General features: G+C 41.3%; 1 protein-coding gene across 4 annotated transcripts in view; it reads right to left on the bottom strand.

The window, feature by feature from the left end:
• The window catches only part of SORCS3 (sortilin related VPS10 domain containing receptor 3), a 561,511-nt gene that overhangs the window by 78,036 nt on the left and 465,128 nt on the right, over window positions 1-18,347 (bottom strand). For all 4 annotated transcript variants that reach the window (XM_073240462.1, XM_073240460.1, XM_073240459.1 and 1 more), the window contains exons 10-13: window positions 17,263-17,409; window positions 15,614-15,716; window positions 10,806-10,882; window positions 7,850-7,941 (exon numbers count right to left, since the gene is read on the bottom strand). In XM_073240462.1, the coding sequence (XP_073096563.1) occupies window positions 7,850-7,941; window positions 10,806-10,882; window positions 15,614-15,716; window positions 17,263-17,409 (419 nt within the window). The remainder of the gene's footprint in view (window positions 1-7,849; window positions 7,942-10,805; window positions 10,883-15,613; window positions 15,717-17,262; window positions 17,410-18,347) is intronic.

An 18,347-nucleotide genomic window follows, 5' to 3' on the forward strand; every position in this document is an offset into this window, starting at 1 on the left:
GGATAAATGAGATGTTGGTAAAAGGGTATAAATTTTAAATTACACACAATGAATGAGTTGGAGATCTAATGTACAGTGTGATGATGATAATCGTAGTTAACATTATTGTCTTGACATTTAAGGACTTGTCATTTCAGCCTTTTTTAAAGAATAGGCTAAAGGCTACATAATCATGTAACCTGACCTAGAGAAAGTTGGGCAGATCTCAACTGCTTTTCATGGAAATAAGTTTCTCATTTCAGAAGTGAAAATAAAATGCAGGCTTGGGAATGGACTTTATCTTTCTTGCCATGTGCCCTCTCCTGGATCCTAAAATAATCATAGCTGTTTCATTCAATCTGGTGAATCTGAGAGGCAAAGAAGTATTTGTTTAGTTTTTTGTTTGTTTGTTTTGGTAACTTTCGATAAATTGGGTATTGTATTGATAGGAAGAAGCCAAAGTGAGTTGAAGGCCTCTCTCCTTGTCTCATTCTCAGAATTTCCTTACCAGTGAAGGTCAACTTTAGCAGAGCAAACTGCAGCGAGTGCCACCAGCATCCCAGGGAAGGCAGAGCCTTCTTACCACTCCATTGAGAGAGTCGGGCAGAGGTCGGTTATTTGTACTTTTCAAATGGAAGATAAGATGCCACAGTCTCGACAAGGGGAAACCAGCACAGCCTTGCAGTTCTAAGACGGTAGCTCCAAGGAAAAGCGAGCCCAAATCAGAGAGAGAAACTGTGGAAGATCAAAGGCCTGCTGTATGAACTGAGTTCATAAGGAAGGAGCAGAAACATGGGCAAAATGGAAGAAGGGGATCAGAAGAAAAACTAAGAGAAAAGCCAAAATCCAGGTGGGAAAGCTGGCATATACAATAACCAAAGTCCAAGGCATACATTGGCATAAGCGAAGAGACAGGTCTCCAGGGTCCCGGAGAGCCGCGATGCTCCTTTAGGATCAACATACTACTTAGAAGAGCAGGATGGTGCCGTTCAGGTGGTTTTATGAGATCAGTAATGTCTAACACCTGAATATCACAGGCTACGGTAATTAATACAAACAAAAGAAAACTCTCTAAGAAACCCAAAAAAATATGACATCAGAAAATATAATCTCATAGGTATCGAAAATTTGGATGGAGATGGCCTGCCAGTTATGAGAGCTATTCTTTTAAAGGATTAGGAGTTTTTATATGTTGTGAAGTAACCATAGTGAATGGTATCCCCGAGAGATCCACCTGTTCCTCCTCAGTTCAATAGTTCACTAATGGCCAAGACAAAGGAACTGGTAATTCCTTAAAAGGCCCACAGGTAAAAGTGAAATTGGTAGAATTGCCAATTCTTAGGGAGACAGGTGCAAAGTTCCAACTGGCCTCCAAATAATGGTAAGAAAGGACCACCAAGCCAAAACAGAACAAGATTCATTTATCAAATATTTATTGATGTGCCTGCTATGGGCCTGGTCTGGCAGTAGCCTCTCTTCAAGGAATATGGTGGTAAAGAAAGAAAGGAAGGCCTTTCCTCAGTGAAACTTACTTTTTAGTTTAAGGAGACAAACAATATGTAGATAAATGGTTACAAAAATCTGAGTTAGAAATAAATGTCATGGAGACAATAAAAATAGAGTGATATGATAGAGAGTAACTGCATAGCTACACTGCACTGAAAAGTTAAGAAAGTCCTCTCTGAGGAGGGGACGTTTAAACTGAGATCTGAAAATAGGGAGCTTGCTCTGCAAAGACCCAGGTAAGAGCCATGCCAGAGGGAAGCTCTAGTATGAAATGAAATTGCTGTGTGGGAAGAACAGAAAGATGGTCAGTAGTTGTAAATTAATGTGAAAGAAAGTTAGTAGAAGAAATGGAGTCAGAAAATAAGGCCAGAATATGAAGGACTCTGTTTCCATTTCAAATGGGAGAGATATGATTTGGTTTAACCTTTAAAAGATAACTTTTATTTCTCTGTGGTGAATGGATTGTTGGGGCCTAAAGTGGATGCAGGGAAATGAGTTGGGGGAAGGGGTGGCAGTTGAAAGAGACCAAGTAAGAGGGGAGCTTGGACAAAGGTTATAGTAGTAGAGATATAAAAAGATAGTAAGATTTAGGGTAATTTTAGAGGGGAAGTGAATAGGGTTTGGAGTAGAATATGTATAGGTTGTTAAACAAAAGAAAGAAATAATGAAAAAATTGGACTTTTAGGATTAAGCAATTGCAATAGGGAAAAGAAGCATAGATTTTTTTAATTTGTTTCTGCTTGGTCCACACCAAGGTTTAGATGCTTTTTGGACTTTCATGTTGTGACACTGTCAAGGAGACCTTTGGATAGATGGATCGAGATTTCTGGGGAGTGATCAAAACCTGGGATGTAGATTTGGAAGTCACTTATAAGGTAGGACCAATTCAAAGCAGAATGCTTACTTGGAAGAAAAAATAATTGTCCCACAGCCACAGAAAGGAAAAGAGTAACTAATGATAAGTTCAAGGTGAAAAAACTGGGGTTATTGTCAATCACAAAGTAAATATTTTCCAGCAATGGCACTACTGTGAGAGGTAATCAAGGTGCTGTAAGTGTAGTATGTGTTCACAGGTAGGTAACATGCACAATAAAATAAATTATCCTTCTGTTAGATCATAAATATTATATTCAGTTTCAATTACTGTAGAAAAACTAACAAGCAATGTGATTAAAGGTAAAAACAGGTTATGTGAATTGATGATTGCTTAGAGAAAAGAAGAGGAGCTGAATTAATTACCATTATCTTTTAATATCTTTAGTAAGAAGACTTCCAAATAGTTAAACAAACAAAAGTAACCCTACTGAAAAGGGGTAACATCTGTGAATTAAATCAGAGAGAATGTACTTAGATGAAGGAAAACAGCACTTTAAAAACACAGATAAAATAACAGAGAAAAGATTTCCATTCTCTAACCATTCTAAAGAGAATAGTTAAATATTTGTGCTCAAGAATGTAAGCTCCTAAATATTTTATCTTGTTCATTGTTGTATCTCAGCCCTTATACTAATGCTGGATAAACAGTATATGTTCAATGAATATGTGAAGAACAAATGAATACATAAAATCCATCTTGAGTTGCATACCTGATCATTTCCCAGATGTCAGAATGTTAGACAAATAAATCTCTTAAAGTTCTTTCCAGCTATACAGTTTAAAAAATCACATGCAATTCTTTATCAGACTTATTCTGCATAGATCTGGGCAGCAGAACTGGGCTGATGGACAGAAACTGCAAGTAGATTCATTATTGCTCAGCATAAAACACTCTTGCTAGCAAGTAAAGCCATTGTCCAAGATGGGAACTCTCTGTCTTGGGTGTGTAGAAGTTCTGTAGCCCTAGTATTCTGGTGAAGTGGGGTGACCTTTTGATGTGTTCAACCATTACCTGCTACACCAGGTGCAAAACCAGACTATATATGCTCTAAGACCCTTGCTTAGTCCATGTATCTCTGACTTCATGGTATTGAGATGAGATGAGATTCACTAAAAGGAAAAGAATCTTCCAAGAACAACCAGAGCCCTCCGCAGAAGTCTTTAGCACAAAAATAAGAGAGTTATAATGCTCACTGAGAATCAGCCAGCCTCCCCTTGGTTAGGTACACTGCTCCATTTTATTTTATTGCAAATTCATGAGGTGGTGGCATTTTAGCCACCTGGAAGTTCTTCAGAAGTCACATGCACTTCTGCTTCTCAAAGGCAAATACCAGTTGGAACTACTGTTTCCATGTGACTGTTTCTCTGAACAAAATACTACTGCTCACAACCACTTATAGCAGAACAAAGGGCCAAAAGGCCAGGTGACGTTTCTGCTCTGTTTCCAAGAACATCCCATTGAAAGGAGACACCCGGCAGTGTGCCAGGGCTAAGCAAACAGTTGGACCCAGGCTACCTGCTGGTTAGCAGCTCTGACTATTGTGAGTCTTCATCGGAGCAAGGGCTTGCATTCCATGGGGCTCCATTATTCATTTCACTCTGATGCTTCTAAGGAGCAAAGAACACTGGATGGAAGCCTTACCTGAAATAGCATTAGGTTCTAATCTCTATGCATCCAAATGTACATGGTCACAAATAGATGGGTTTTATTTGTATGCTGTTTTGTCTTTGCATGTATCTAGCTACTTATCATTTCAATTTATCAGAAACAGCATGCCTTGTTAGTCTAGCTAAAGTCTCCCCAGCTTTTCAATTACGACTCATATTTTCTCTGAAAGGCAATGTAGCTATTATTTAAATTTTAGAGCCACTATAAGAGTGGGTAAATGTGTTTTTTTCTATGCAAATACATATACATCTGTATACAAAATAATGTCAGTCTGAGAGCTACATAGAAAATAACAATAAGCTGATTACTCGAACTTTCTTCCACTTAAAAGAGCTTAATTTGTTCACCTTGGAGGTTGTGACTGATTTAGAAGCTACTGGTGATAAAGAAAGTGCTTGAGTGTCACAAGCTTGCAATTCATAAGTAGGACACAAAATCAGTCAAGAATTTTGTAAGGAAACATTGATAATAATGATACAGTCAAGCCCTTACAAAACACTCACTTAGCCTTTGAAAGAGAAGTGCCAGGGAGAATTCCTGAATGAGTTATTTGTTGTTGACATTTTCTAACATACCTACTCAATAGCTGGCATTTAACTGCTGCAGAGATTATCGGAAAGAGTGCGTTCACAGATAGGCAAGGTAGCAGAAAGCATGGGAGGTGTCCAAGTTCAGGGAAACATTTCCAGCATTTATGACAAATGACAGTGTCAACATCCTTTAAATGAATAAAATGTTATCTCAAAGCTTAGTTTGAAAAATCACTTTCAAGGTTTCGTAAGTTGGAGTAAGCAAACAAATGAGGGTAGTATTATCATTATTACCATAGGAGGAAATTCAGTGGGAAGGTAGCCATTTTTTTCTGAGCTCTATATTTTTAGCTAACAAAAGAGATATTTCATGGAACAGGAAAAAACTGAAACTTGGTATTGATGACTTTGAGAGGCATGATTTGATCCTACTTACACATCCCTGAGTGAACATTAATTTTTCCCAACTAGAAAGGTTTCCCTCCAGAAATTCCCAGACAAAGGCATCTTTTGGAAGTGATCAGGGACACGGACAGAAACTATAGTAGAACAGACTGAATGGTCAGATGTCAGGATGCTAAGATTGGCCAAAGTCAAACTCTTCCTAGTCCCTCTCCTCTGTAGTCCCAGTCCATGCCAAATATACTCCTCTTCTATGTAAATACTAGGTTCCTACCATAATGGAGAAAATGCAAGAGAGTGATGGTCAGGTACAATATGCCGCTGTCACCCACTTTCTCCAGGACCTCCATGGGAAAATCTGCCCAGCTATATCTGTCTGCAGGGCATTTATCAATTCTTTTACTGAGATTGAGATGGAGGTTCCTAGAATATCATTCTAGGGGCTAAAAAAATGTTTCCTTTCTTGGTTAAAAAAAACAACCAATTCATTTAATGAGTCAAGCTTCCCCCTCTAAAAGTACAAGTCCTACTCAGTCCTCAGTAGAGAGAGCTCTTCTTCCACAGAGAGAAACAGGTCTTTGTAGTCTTAGAAGGAATTACCTACAAGTTGAGTAATTACCTCTACAGGCTTGACCTGAAACCCTTAAACTGGCACGTAAGATCTTCTGAGTTCTATCCACCCTTACTAACATTATGGATTCCAACCAAATACAGTCTCTGAACACTCCCTATGTTTCCTGAATTACAGGCTTTGGTTAGAGTTTTCTCTTTCCCTGGCTTGCCTCCTATAATTCCTCCTACTCCAGGCATCCATTTTCCAGGATCAATCCTCATGCCACCCACTGCACAAAGAGCCCCTTACCCACTAGGCAGGACTCCAACCTGCATCAGGATTCCAGCAATACACACAGCCAGCATCCTTCAGTGGGCACTGCTTTGATTTCCAGCAATACGTAGGCTATCTAAACTCTTCATCTTGACTACGACCTCCCAGAGGGCAGGGAGCATGAATAAGCCTCTGTGCACTTATTGAAATATCTGAGAAAATCAGTAGTTAAGACAGAAGAGCAACCATAACAGAATCCCAATTTGGTGCTGCCAGGTACTCACTGTGTAGCCTTGAGCAAGGTATTTAATATGCCTGTATTTCAATGGCATTATAAAAACATGATGAAGAGGTTGTTTCAAAAACTTAGACAATTCATATGAAGGGTTTAGAACAGTTTCTGGAATATAATAATCCCTCAGTAAATTCTGACTATCATTAGTATCAAGTAATTCATTCTTATGATACTTTCTAAAAACTATACAATCAGTAGTAAAAGGATGATAAATAATTATTTTAGAAACTCTTATAAGCTCATTCTTGAGTTGGTAAAGCCCTTTTCTTACAAATGGCTCCATGCATCTTTTAAGAATTTATTCTTATAATCTCTCTGTAGGAAGATATCATAGTAGGTAAAACCATGGACTTCAGTTAGGTTGAGCTCTAAGAAACTGATGATATTTGATCATTTTTGACTTACAAAAGTGGCAATTTCATATGGTGTAACCTAATAAATGGCCAAACTGAGAGAAACCTTCTTAAGTCCTTGTACTTAAGGTAGCTAAGTTTGAATTTGGTGCCTGGGGATTCTGCGCCTTTTCCTAATTACAATCTGAGGCCTCTTGTAAAACTCTTTCTTTCAAAGAGTTAGTCTCCTGAAATCAAGGGCCTGGGAGTTAAGCCAGGGTCCATCCAGCCGTTGGCTAATTCCAACAACTGTACTGGAGACAGCACACCCATCACTGTCAAAGAGTCACTCTTTCAAATATTCACTTGCTGAATCTGAGGCCTGAAATTCTTTCCCTTCAGGAGACAAACACAAATGATACTTATCCATCCCCTGCTGAAAACAAAAGAAACCTAACCATCATCATCATTACATATTCTCACTCAGAAATTTGTCCTCACTGGAGAGTTTTGCACATATGCACTCAACTTCATTGTACAATCTACTTTCTTGAGAAGAATCATCTACAGTCTCACTTAAGTCCATTGCTTACTCAGTCATTCATTCACGTATCTATTGCACTCTAACTTTCAGCTTTACCTCTCTTTTGAATCTACTCTGAAAAGGAACACCAATAAGCCCCTATATTACTAAATCCTAGGTAGTTTTACACTCCATAACTAACTTGATCTGATTATAGAATTTGGTGCTATTGAACTCCCCTTCCTTCAGCATCCATGAAAACATTTCCCTCCTGTTTTTATCTTTCAGGCTATTTTCCCTTAATCTGCTCTGTAATTTCTTCCTTTGCTCTTCGTGTTGCTGTTCACCAGCACTCGTTAGGAGTCCCTGGTTTCTTCTTGTCACAACCACTCTCCTGAGGCACTTAGCCTACTGCCATGACTTTCACTACCACCTAATGGCTGACGACTACAATGAAGAGTGTTACCCAGACCTCTCTTGACCTTCAAAGACGTATATCTGACAACTCATCATCATCCCTGCTTGAATTTTCAGACATCTCAAACTCAGCTTATTGAGAATTGAGCTTAGTAGCTGCTACATGCTAACCTTCTTCTTACAGTAATTTCCATTTCCTGTATTTTGGATTCTTAATCTTGGCTGCTCCAATTTATAGGTTCTTCCTGCTCTTCTCTGCCTTATTCGAGCGCCCATTCCTAATGTATCTCTATTATCATACTCCCCCATCTAAATGATCCAGCCTACTACTGCTACCTAAGAGTTCAATGATGTAATGTATATTCAGTGGATGGATGGATGAATAAATGGATGATGAGGAAATGGGTAAATGGGTACAAAACCATACAGAATAACTTGTCCCAATCCTTTCCACTAAAATATTGCTCATTAATAGGGTAGGGAGCTGTCCTTACCACAAATGCCTGACTGGCAGAGGTGTGTGTTTCATGGCCACGAGGGCGCCACCCCAGTCTAGGAACCAGACATTGTACTCTTCATCAAAGATCTGGAACAACAACAACAATAATAATCATAGCGACACCTGACGTTTGAACAGTGCTTGGCAGTTTACAAAGTCTTTCACATACATCATTTCATGTAAATTCTGAGCCTTTTGACAACCCTATTAGGTAGACTGGCAAGTACTATGATAACTATTTAATAGATGAGGAAATGGACTTGCAGAGAAAAAATAACTCTCCCTAGGCCATTCAAATGGTATTTCCAGGGTTCCTTCCATGAATACTGTGAACCAGTGTGCTACAAGAAGTTGATGCAACAAGATTCATGCTCAGCCGTACAACCCAAAGGAAAACGTGACTTCAAAAAAGCTTCTCCATCTTTTCATCTGAGTAAGTTAATACTCAGCTCTCTCTTCTTCCTCACTTATTCAGATGCCTGCTAATTTATAAATGGTCTGTGTTTTATAATGTTGTTTATAAATTATCTAGGAACTGAAAAGACAAGTTCTCTAAATATTGTAGCATGTATCATGATGGAGTGCTTAGACTGAGCCACCACCTCCTAGGTTCCCCTACAAGTCAGATGAAGACCTAAGTCTGGAGCCTGGGGAATCTCTACTCTAAATGCTCATTGGAACATGAGCCTTCCAGGGACCTAGAGTTATTCATTCTTAGATTCACTGTTCTGTCCATTACCTATTCATCCAATCACTTATTCATTCATTTACTGATCCATCCATCCATCTACCCATAGGCATTTACTAAGTACCTACTCTGATGCAAGGCTCTCGCACATATACAAGTGCTTCTATTATTATATGATTTTCATATATCTAACCTAAAATAGGAAAAACATTTCTCCAGCAAGGAACCAACCCCCTACTTTAGATCTTCTAGAGGGAAGTGGAATTGGAGAATTCCTCTAGCTCTTAACCTCTTGCAGCCTGGATGGTGAGGTTTGGGATGGTAGGTTAAGTGAGAGGTACTAAGAGGTGTAAGGCAGTTCAAGCAGATTTAAAAGGGAAGGGATAGGAGGAATGGGGTCTCCTGTATATGAGCTCCAGGGAACACCATAGAGAAAAAGTAAATGGATTCTCAGGCCTAAACCTCTCAATTGGGTTCCTTTCTCACATTTGCCTTTTAAGGGAAGAAAAATGTCCACACTAATGGTGCACCTTGATACACAAAGGACCTCAGGGTGATTCATTTATGTTTCAGGTAGTTAGCATTTTCTCTCCAGAGCTCAAAGGCTGGCTCTGTGATAAACCACATGATTGACATGATGGATTACAGTCTGAGGATGAGGGCTGCAAAACGATTCTTGACACTGGGGAGGAGAGAAAAGTTATTATCTTCATCCTTTCCTTGTACTATCATTTTGGCCGCTGCTAACTCTTGCCTCATCCTGCACTAGACTGGAAACTGGACTCCTTAGTTGTTTGGAAAAAGAGAAAAATCTATAGTAAGGATAATACAAGAAAGGAGTGCTGCAGTGGCTACCTGGCCAGGTGAACCATTTCTTGAGCTGGAGGGACAATAGTTTATCTGTTAGGAGTTTCTGTACCAAAGAGTTTCCATCCTCATTTTGATACTTATAAGACATTATCTTATCTTTTGGATATATGTTCTTATTTGTCTGTTTACCATCTACCTACTTAATTCTTTGTTGTATGCCTTGTAATACTTAAAAGAGTTGGTTGAGTCTGGTAGGTCCTTGGTGAAATTTTGATAGCGGTAGTGGTGACAGTTGCGGCGATGGGGGTGGCGATGATGATGCTGGTGATGGTGGTGATAATCTTTGCTAAGGGACCCAAGCAGGAACGTGTCCAGGGGGATTTCAGATGGCGGCTTCAGTTGCATCAACAAGATATTTCGTGCTCATCTTTCTCTAGTAGAAACCCTCTTACCTTTAAGACTTAATAACATATTAACTCTTCTTATGAAGCTGTCTTAGTTTCCCTAAGTAGAATCAACTTCTTCCTTTCCTCTGCATGTTAAGAATGCTACTAAAATAATACAATCATTCTAAACTGTAGTTGGTTATCTATGAATCTGTTTCCTCTATTTAATTTTGAGCTCCTTGAGGAAATGGACTCCAAAGTATTCAACTGCTTCCTCAGGTTTATCCTTGACACCTAATGGACATGATATAAATCTGTGTTGTCCAATATAGTAGCCACGTGAGATTATTTAAACATAAATTGATTGAAATGAATAAAATAAAGAATTCCATTCCTTTGTCACACTAGCCACATTTCAAGTGTTCAATAGTCACACAGGATAGCAGAGACACAGAACATTTCCATTGTTGCTGAAAGTTCTATTGGACAGCACTGCTACAAATGTTTATAAAATTGAATTAGTTTTTGCCTGTAGTCATGTATCTATTAAGCTGTTTTGTACTTAAGGCTGGGCCTCCACAATACTTAAACCATCACAGACTTCCATGGCTTTGCTGCTTTTTATATTCTATCCTTTTCATCTTACAGATAAAGAAAGAGACTCAGAAAGTTGAAGGGACCTGCTTGTTAAGATCCCATAGGTGTTCCCTGAATGTGGCAAAGAGTGGAAGAGTAGATCATTTTAGTCTAATGACAGAAACCATGTTATCAGTCGTGTCTACAGAAACTAGCACAGTACTTAGCATCTGGTTCCATACATATTGCTGGATGAAGGGATGAAGAAATTGAGAAAACTCCAGTTCATCCCATTCCCTGCCCAGTCAGTGCTCTTCCCATTTTACTAGATTGTCCATCTCATCTGCCTGTCAAATTGACCAACCTGTACAGCTGCTCCAGTTTTTTTTTTAATTGCATAGTCATGATGAGCCTGAAAATCTATAAGAAGGAGAGCTCTTGGCAGAACTTGCCCCAAATGCCTCTTCTCTGTTCCCAAGTCTCCCAATTACCTGTCTCCAGGTGTTGCCCCCATCAGAAGAGATGAACACACCAATATCAGTATATGAGAGCTCCGGGCCAATGTTGCCTGAAACATAAGCAGACCATTTGAAATTGTCAGGGATTTTACAGATCATGTGTGCTTGGCATTACGGGAGGGGGATGGCAGAGAGTAAAGGTTTTCCAAGGTCTGTTGGGAGGTTTGATTTGTGCGGTCTCTTTCTTTGTGTTATATCAAAAACTCAGCAGGAAAGGAAAACCCAATATGGGGGAAAAACTAAATACTGTAACAGCCATGCATCTTTACATGTTAAGATTTAATGAATGGATATTGATTAGCTTGGCTCTCTTGAACTATTCATTCTGTTCACCAATAAGTGCTTAAAATTGATCTTGATAGGTGTTCCCTAAAGGTGGTAAAGAGTAGAAGAGTAGATAATTTTAGTCTCATTTTAGTGCATAATTTTAGTCTAAGAAAAACTGGTGTGTGTGTGTGTGTGTGTGTGTGTGTGTGTGTTCCAACTTAAACTTGTCAACATGTCTGCTGAGTACCAGGCAGCTGAGGCCCAACATGATAAACTATGGAACCAAAATTGCAGAATACCCAGAATAAGATGACTATACTCAGCAGATCATGGCTAACACACGTGGCAGGAGAAGTCACCTGGTTTAAGCCTAGACAGACCATAATTATTGCCTCCATCCATTCACAGCCTCTTTTTCTTCTTCTCCCTTTCTTTTCCTTCCTCTTACACTTCATCACCTCGTAGTTATGTTCATTGAAAAAAGAACTGGTGAAGATTTTCCCGTCTACCTAGATTGCCTACCTTTCCCCAGTAGGCACCCCCTCGCCACCTCAGAGATAGAACAGGCCTCCAAATTCAGTAACTAATTGCTCAATAAATAACTGTGGAAGGATGAATGAGAAACAAAGGATTGAATCACGTTTGAACATTGATGTGCATTTGGGGAGGTATAGACAACCAGGCAAGTACCCTAAACATATAAGAATTTATCATTTGGCTGGTATTTTTTTCCTTTAAAAATAGCAGGAAGGGAATGTTAGCTCCCACACATCTGTAACCTAAATAAGAGCACAATAAAAATGCAATAATGAAAATGTTAATTGAACTCCTGACATTTAATGCTTCAAATGAGAAATTAAAGCCACGTTACAGCTTGTCAAGTTCCCATCAGCATGAGGGAGCACACAGGTAGCCAACTTGTTTTGACACCCAGGCTTCCAAAAATAACCCCAGGGCTCTTGGCTCAGGCAGTAGGTACAAATGGAGTTCGGAGAGGCATGGTAAGCAGCTCTGGGGAGATCCGTTCGGAATCTGGAATTCAACTCTCCAAATACAGGTTTTGGAAGACACAGATGAAAAAAGGAAAGAGGGATGAGACAGAGAATGTCAGCTCAGGTTGTGTGGTGATGGCTGCCTGGAGCACTGTGCTAAGAAGGTTACTGAAGCCATATTTGGTTTCAACAGAATAGAGTGTGGTCATCGATTAGTATGTCTACCAAGGTGGAAGTCCTGTGGTAGTGAGAATCGATGGCTCACAGTGAAGTCTGTTTCAGGAACATCATCTTTTAATGGAAAAAATTCCTGAGAGAAATGCTGCAGATGCCAAGGACCAGAAAGTCAGTTTCCAGATGAAGGGACAGAAAAGATGTATCCAGCAGGACTTGATCTTTGAGGATGTTGAGTCCCTAAGTGCCCCTACAGGAAACCCCTGACAGGAAGAATTCAGGTTATGGTGTCCGAGAAGGAAGGTTTGAATAATGTGCCTCACTGCTGGACTGGGGATGAGAGATGGAGAAAACAGCAAGCATCTCTCTGACAGCTTAGCTGGTAAATCACAGAGGGTTCACTGCCCTTTTGGGAAGCTTTAAGTAACTTGCTTTTACCCCCATTTCCTCTAGGGCTACTCTTTTCTGCTCCTTAGTTAAACACTTGTGCAAAAAAAGAAAAAGAGAGAGAGAGAGAGTTTTTGAGTCCTCAGGAGTAAAAAAAAAAAAAAATGCTTCTCTCCCTACCACAGATGCCCACCCAGGGGACAAAGGGCTCTGTGGAGGAGGAAGCAGTGTGTGCACCCCCCACAGGGAGGGAATGCACCTCCAAGGAGGCACAAGGGTATGAGCAGTCAGAGCTTACAGGAAGCCTGGTGGGGGCCCTGGGGGGCTGTGCAGCTGGCATGTGGAGGGGCTCAGGGCTGGGTCTGGCTGAATGGGTACTGGACAGATCGGATATGCAGCCAGGAGTGTGGACCCGGGCATGGCAGCCCTTCCCTCCTGTCCTCCTCTCCTGTCTGCATGTGTAAACTGAGGTGTCATTGTTCGATCAAGGCAAGGAAAGCGCTCTGCACACTGCAGTGCACCGTGAAGATGGGAGGTCTGGGCTACTAGCTTAAAGTCACAGAGGTAAGGATGTTTAGAAAACCCTAGTGTTTCTGCTTGTGAAAAGCAGCTGCCAAACTCTGCAGACTGGAATTCCGTCTGCTCGCTGAGCTGGCCTCCCCAGGTGTCAGAGATGAAGCAAGGCGTGCTTTCATCCACACAGCTTCCCGGAGACCACTTCTCCGTGGGAGGTGGGAAGAGGCAGTGGGAAGAGAGGACAGAGCTTGGTCACTGCTACATGAAGACGGGTGAGTTCATGGATGTGGGAAAGAGCCCCAGAGAGACAGGCTCCACACAGGCCCCTGAAGGTGTCTTTCACTAACTCCATGATTATTTTCCTGATGGCAAACAACCTCCCAGGGAGAGCTGGCAAGCAAGGTAGGAAGCTTGGAATGACGATGCATGTGCCGGTGACCTGGCCGCAGCTTTCTACCAGGATCTTGTCAGCTGGGTTATGTCCCTCCCCATGTCCCAGGGTTCAGCACAGAGTCATACAAGGTTACAAGTGTCACCAAGGAGATAGTAAACTGGATCAGTGAATTCTGACATATACGGACAGAGAAGTTTCAAGAACAAATCTTTAACATCTACATGTTTGTTCATTTATAAAGAGTTACCATTAGACTGCAGTAGAGGCATGTGAGGTCAGAGGTGATCACGACTGCAACTAATCCCACCTCACTATGTCCAAGCACTCTGCTGAATTTTGTAGACACACTTTCCCATCTCTAATTCTTACAACACCCTCAAAGGTATAAAACACCCTGTTTTACAGATGAGGAAAACGAAGCTCAGAGATTAAAGAACTAGGCCAAATTCATAAGGCAAGTACGTGGCAGAGCTCAGCCTAGAAAGCAGGACAACTGGCTTCCTGAGCCTATTTACTCATTCAGTGTACGCACTGTGCATGCAGCCTACTTATGGATTCTATTGAAGAAAAAAAATGAGCGCATCATACTCTTCTGATACAAGAAGAGCAGTTTCAAATTTCTGTAATATTAAGGATGATAAGAGGTAACATGTACTAAGCATTCAACACTTCCTAGGCACTGTTCTAAGCACTTCAAGTCCACTGCTTGATTTAATCCTTCAATTCTATTATGTCAGTACTATTAACCCCTCTTCGCCAATACAAACACTGAAATTCAGAGCAGTTAAACATAGGACAATGCCTGGTTACATAATTAGCATTTAAATAATATTAACTTTTATTGTTGATTACTGTTTTCCAATCCAGAGCCTCCTATAGACTTTGAGGAAAGGCAGAGTGTAGTTGTCCTGGAGTTGGGAGGTCTACTGCACATGGATGGTGGAGAGTGGGGATTCCTCCCCAAGCCAGGAGAACAGCAGTAGTGCCTGCCCTCATCTCTCGCTGTCCTGGGCTCCCTGTAGCCAGTGGTGTTAAATATGGTGGGCCCAACCCCTATGCGGTGGAGAAGAGTTGATTGAAATGCCAGAAGGCTTTGCCAGCCATCAATCTGATTAGAGTGATTGGTCACTGGTGGTCTAAAAGTACATAAGGTTGGAGGCTTGGAGAAGGAAGTCATGCCTAGAAGGGCAGTAACTCCAGGGGCCAGAGCTTCAGGCTGATGGGAGAAAACAGAATGCCCCAGCTCAGGAAGTCACTGTGAATTTATCTGCTTTCATTAGAAAAAAGCTGCCTCACACCAGAATGCTAACTTCTGAGATTAGAAGCCTGCCTTGTTTTATGCCATCAATGTATTCCTGAAAAGGTATATGTAAATCAAATGCATGCTAATCAGACACATTCCCTGAAGACTTCATTTTCATTTCAGGGTTGCTTTATCTTCATTTCTGATTGATGTTCAGTGGACATTGGTTCTACTGATTCAACCTTAAGTTTTTCTGCCCTTTACCCCAGGCTCTCAGCCAAGTGGTTAATCATGTGTAAACAAACCTTTACATGCACCAGAGACCTCCTGATTAAAAACAACTCTGGTGTGAAACCCTTTGCAAAGAAACTTCTGTGTAAAGAGAAAACTACCCCCAACACATATCTGGTGAGCTAGGAAGTTCGTATTATTACATTTTATTTTATTTTTTTAATTTTGGTATCATTAATATATACTTAGGTGAACAACACTGTGGTTACTAGATTCCCCCCATTATCAAGTCCACCACATACATAAAGTGAAAATTCTCCATTACAAACAATCTTTCTGATTGGTTGATTGACTCTGAGGAATTCTGGCCTCTTGCTAAGCACAGGGGACTCTGCTCTGTGACGTGGGGATAATGCATTTACCTAGAAGTTACAAGCTTCTGAAACTATGCCTGCTTGCAGGGAGAGAGCTTACAGCTTTCATCCAATGATGAAATGAATCCAAAGTTACAAGAATCCAAACAAACACATTCCAGAAGAACTCAGTGAAGCGGCAGCCTAGGAAATGTCTTCCTTACCTGTAGCCACCACAAGTCCTGGGGCTGTTGCCTTGCTAGATATTCTTCCTGAGGAATACGGGTTTTCAGAGAGCTGTAAGTGCAGGTGTAAGGAGCAAAAGGGCTAAAATGGAGAAGAAAAGAGCTTCATTTCAGTACCCTCTTGACATATACCCCTGGCCCACCAGAAGGAGCATCCAGGTGCTCAGCTTCTGCAAAGAGCAAGGATTCAATGTAAGCCATCCACTTGTTTGGGGCAGGGGTCACCTCACCTGAGAGAGCAGATATTGCTGCTCTGAGTACCCATCATGATTGTATGCCTCCCCTTCTTCCTCCCCCTGCCCCGTGCTTCAAGGTCCAGTTCATCATTGGCCTTACAAAGTCTCTGACTGTTCCCTTCCACCGGACAACACTAACCTTTGGCCAGATTTGATCTTGACCATCACACTCTGCCTTTGGAGCCCTAAGGGGCCACAGGGAGGGGTGAAAAGGGAAACAGTCTCCAGGCCCTCCACCTTCTTCTTCAACCAGGCTGTCTCCTCTCTCTTATGTATTTAGTTTCTGTTTATAATTTTACTTGAAATGTTTGAAGCCATTATCTAAAACTCATATAAGCTTGTGTTCTTTATTTATTTACTTATTTATCCCTTTTTGGGTGTTCTTAAAAAGGATTAGGGATTTATAGAGATGTGTCCTATGTAATACATGAAAATAATAAAATGATGAAACTTGGGAAAGAAGAACATTAAGTTAAGAAAATAAGATGAAGCCATGGGTAAGTTTTGGGGGCAAAAATGTCATGCTATGACCAGTCCCTAGATGTAGGCGGGCATTTGTTTCTTACCCTCCCAGTACTCCAAGCAAATAACATGGAGTTGGAGGGAAAACTGCAAAAGGGTATAAAGGCCTGTCTGCCCTATTTCCCACTTTATCTCCAGTTGTCAATGTAATGTCTAGAATCTGATAATGTGGTTAATAAAGCTTTTTAATAAGTAGCAAAAGGCAACTTTTTGCTAAGGAGAAACATAAGCATTTCTGGGACCTTAGAAGAGTTTCTCACATAGGTCCTCTTTAAGAGGGCACTGAGGGTTGTGAATTTCATTGTTAATTATATCTTCCATCCCCACCTAGAGCTGCAGCTCCTGACGGTAGAGATAACATCTTATAAATCATGCCTTCCACTGTGCCTACCCCAATATTCCATATGGCTGGTACCATGAGAATGCTGATAGATTCACTATCCTATGTGGATATACCACCTTCACCTTTCTTATGATTCAAGGCAACTTTTGCTCACCTTGACGTCTATCAAGCACTCATCAAACTGCATCATATCAGTCTCAGTTCACAAGAATGTTGCCACAACTGAGCTCAGCCTGGGATCCTGAAACACAGGCACTTTCTCTTGTACATTTCCTCATCTTACTAGGAGTTGGAGCACATGCTATATTCTCAGTAAAAGTCTGTGGAATTGAAGTAAATTTTCCATCCAAGAGGAATGGCAGTCTGCGTCCATAGATCAATGCCCGGGGACTTGTAGGAAATCCCTGCCCAGCACCAGCCAAGTTCCTAAGACCTCCCCCCAACCCCCTGATGGAAGAAAGCCCCTGACACAGGTCCGCAGGTGACCAGCCTGCCATGCGGACTCCACATGAGCCTGGGTGACTGACCAGCAGGCAGTGCGCCAGGCTTCCTCTCAGGTCCACATCTGGAGCTTGCAGAAGGCGCCAATCCCTGCCCTTGTTGTAAGTGATGTATGTCTTCACTTGGTCATCCACCTTCTTGTTTGCCAGGAATATCCCTTTGATACCTGCTACCTAGGAAAAAGGGTGAGAGATGGAGAACCATGTTGGCTGACAGTCTTGGAGAGGCTCCAGCATTTTCCTCAGGGTGCTGGTCGTACAAAAGAGAAGAGGAGGAACATGGTGAGAAATGTTGTATGCCACGTGGTCTTCAAGAGAAGTTTAAGTTCATATCTGCACCCTCCACCCCCTATCCCAGATGCCACATTCCCCTCTTACATACCTGCTTTTTCCCACTTTAGATGCTGCTCTGTGCTTTGTTCATAAGACCATGTCCTCTATTAACTATTAACATTCCCTCCAAGGTGGGGGTGGTGGAAAACTGCTCCTAGAGAACATGGACTTCAGCTCAGGAGGGGCCTGTAGACAGGTTTTCAGGGCATCAAGGTATAATCCTTAATGCTGGAAGTTGAGGCTTCCCGGATAGCAGTGAGGTCGATATCTTTGGGCAAGTGACCCAGCTTAGTGACCTGGCATCTGTCTCTGACTGTGCAGCTTGCTGTGTGACTAGGGACAACTCCCATATCATCTTTGGATCTCAGCCGACAGTCACTTTGCAAGAGGTGAAATTAGCCTTGCCCTGCCTTTCTTTCCTCAGTCGGCTGCCAATGGATACATGAGACAATGCCGAGCACTCCTACCGGAGTCCCAAGGTATCGGGATTTGCCTGCCCTTGATATTTTGAAGAGAAAATAGCATCGCCACAAAACAAGTAGCTAGAGGATTAAAGAGATTTGTGATCCAGCAGGGTTCTGGAATAAGTACAGATTTGACATAAACTTTTATTCCTTCTATGTCTATGCAGTGAGCAATAAGAACAGATATTTAGAATGACAACACCCTATGTCAAAGAAAGATTCCCTTAACTTCCCTACAACTACAGCATGTCCCAAAGCCAACACGTAATTCAAAAAGTTTAGATATATATAAACAAGAGGTTGAATGGCAGGTTT

This window comes from Manis javanica, chromosome 7 (assembly GCF_040802235.1).
Source record: "Manis javanica isolate MJ-LG chromosome 7, MJ_LKY, whole genome shotgun sequence".
In the NCBI taxonomy this organism is placed as follows: Eukaryota; Metazoa; Chordata; class Mammalia; order Pholidota; family Manidae; genus Manis; species Manis javanica.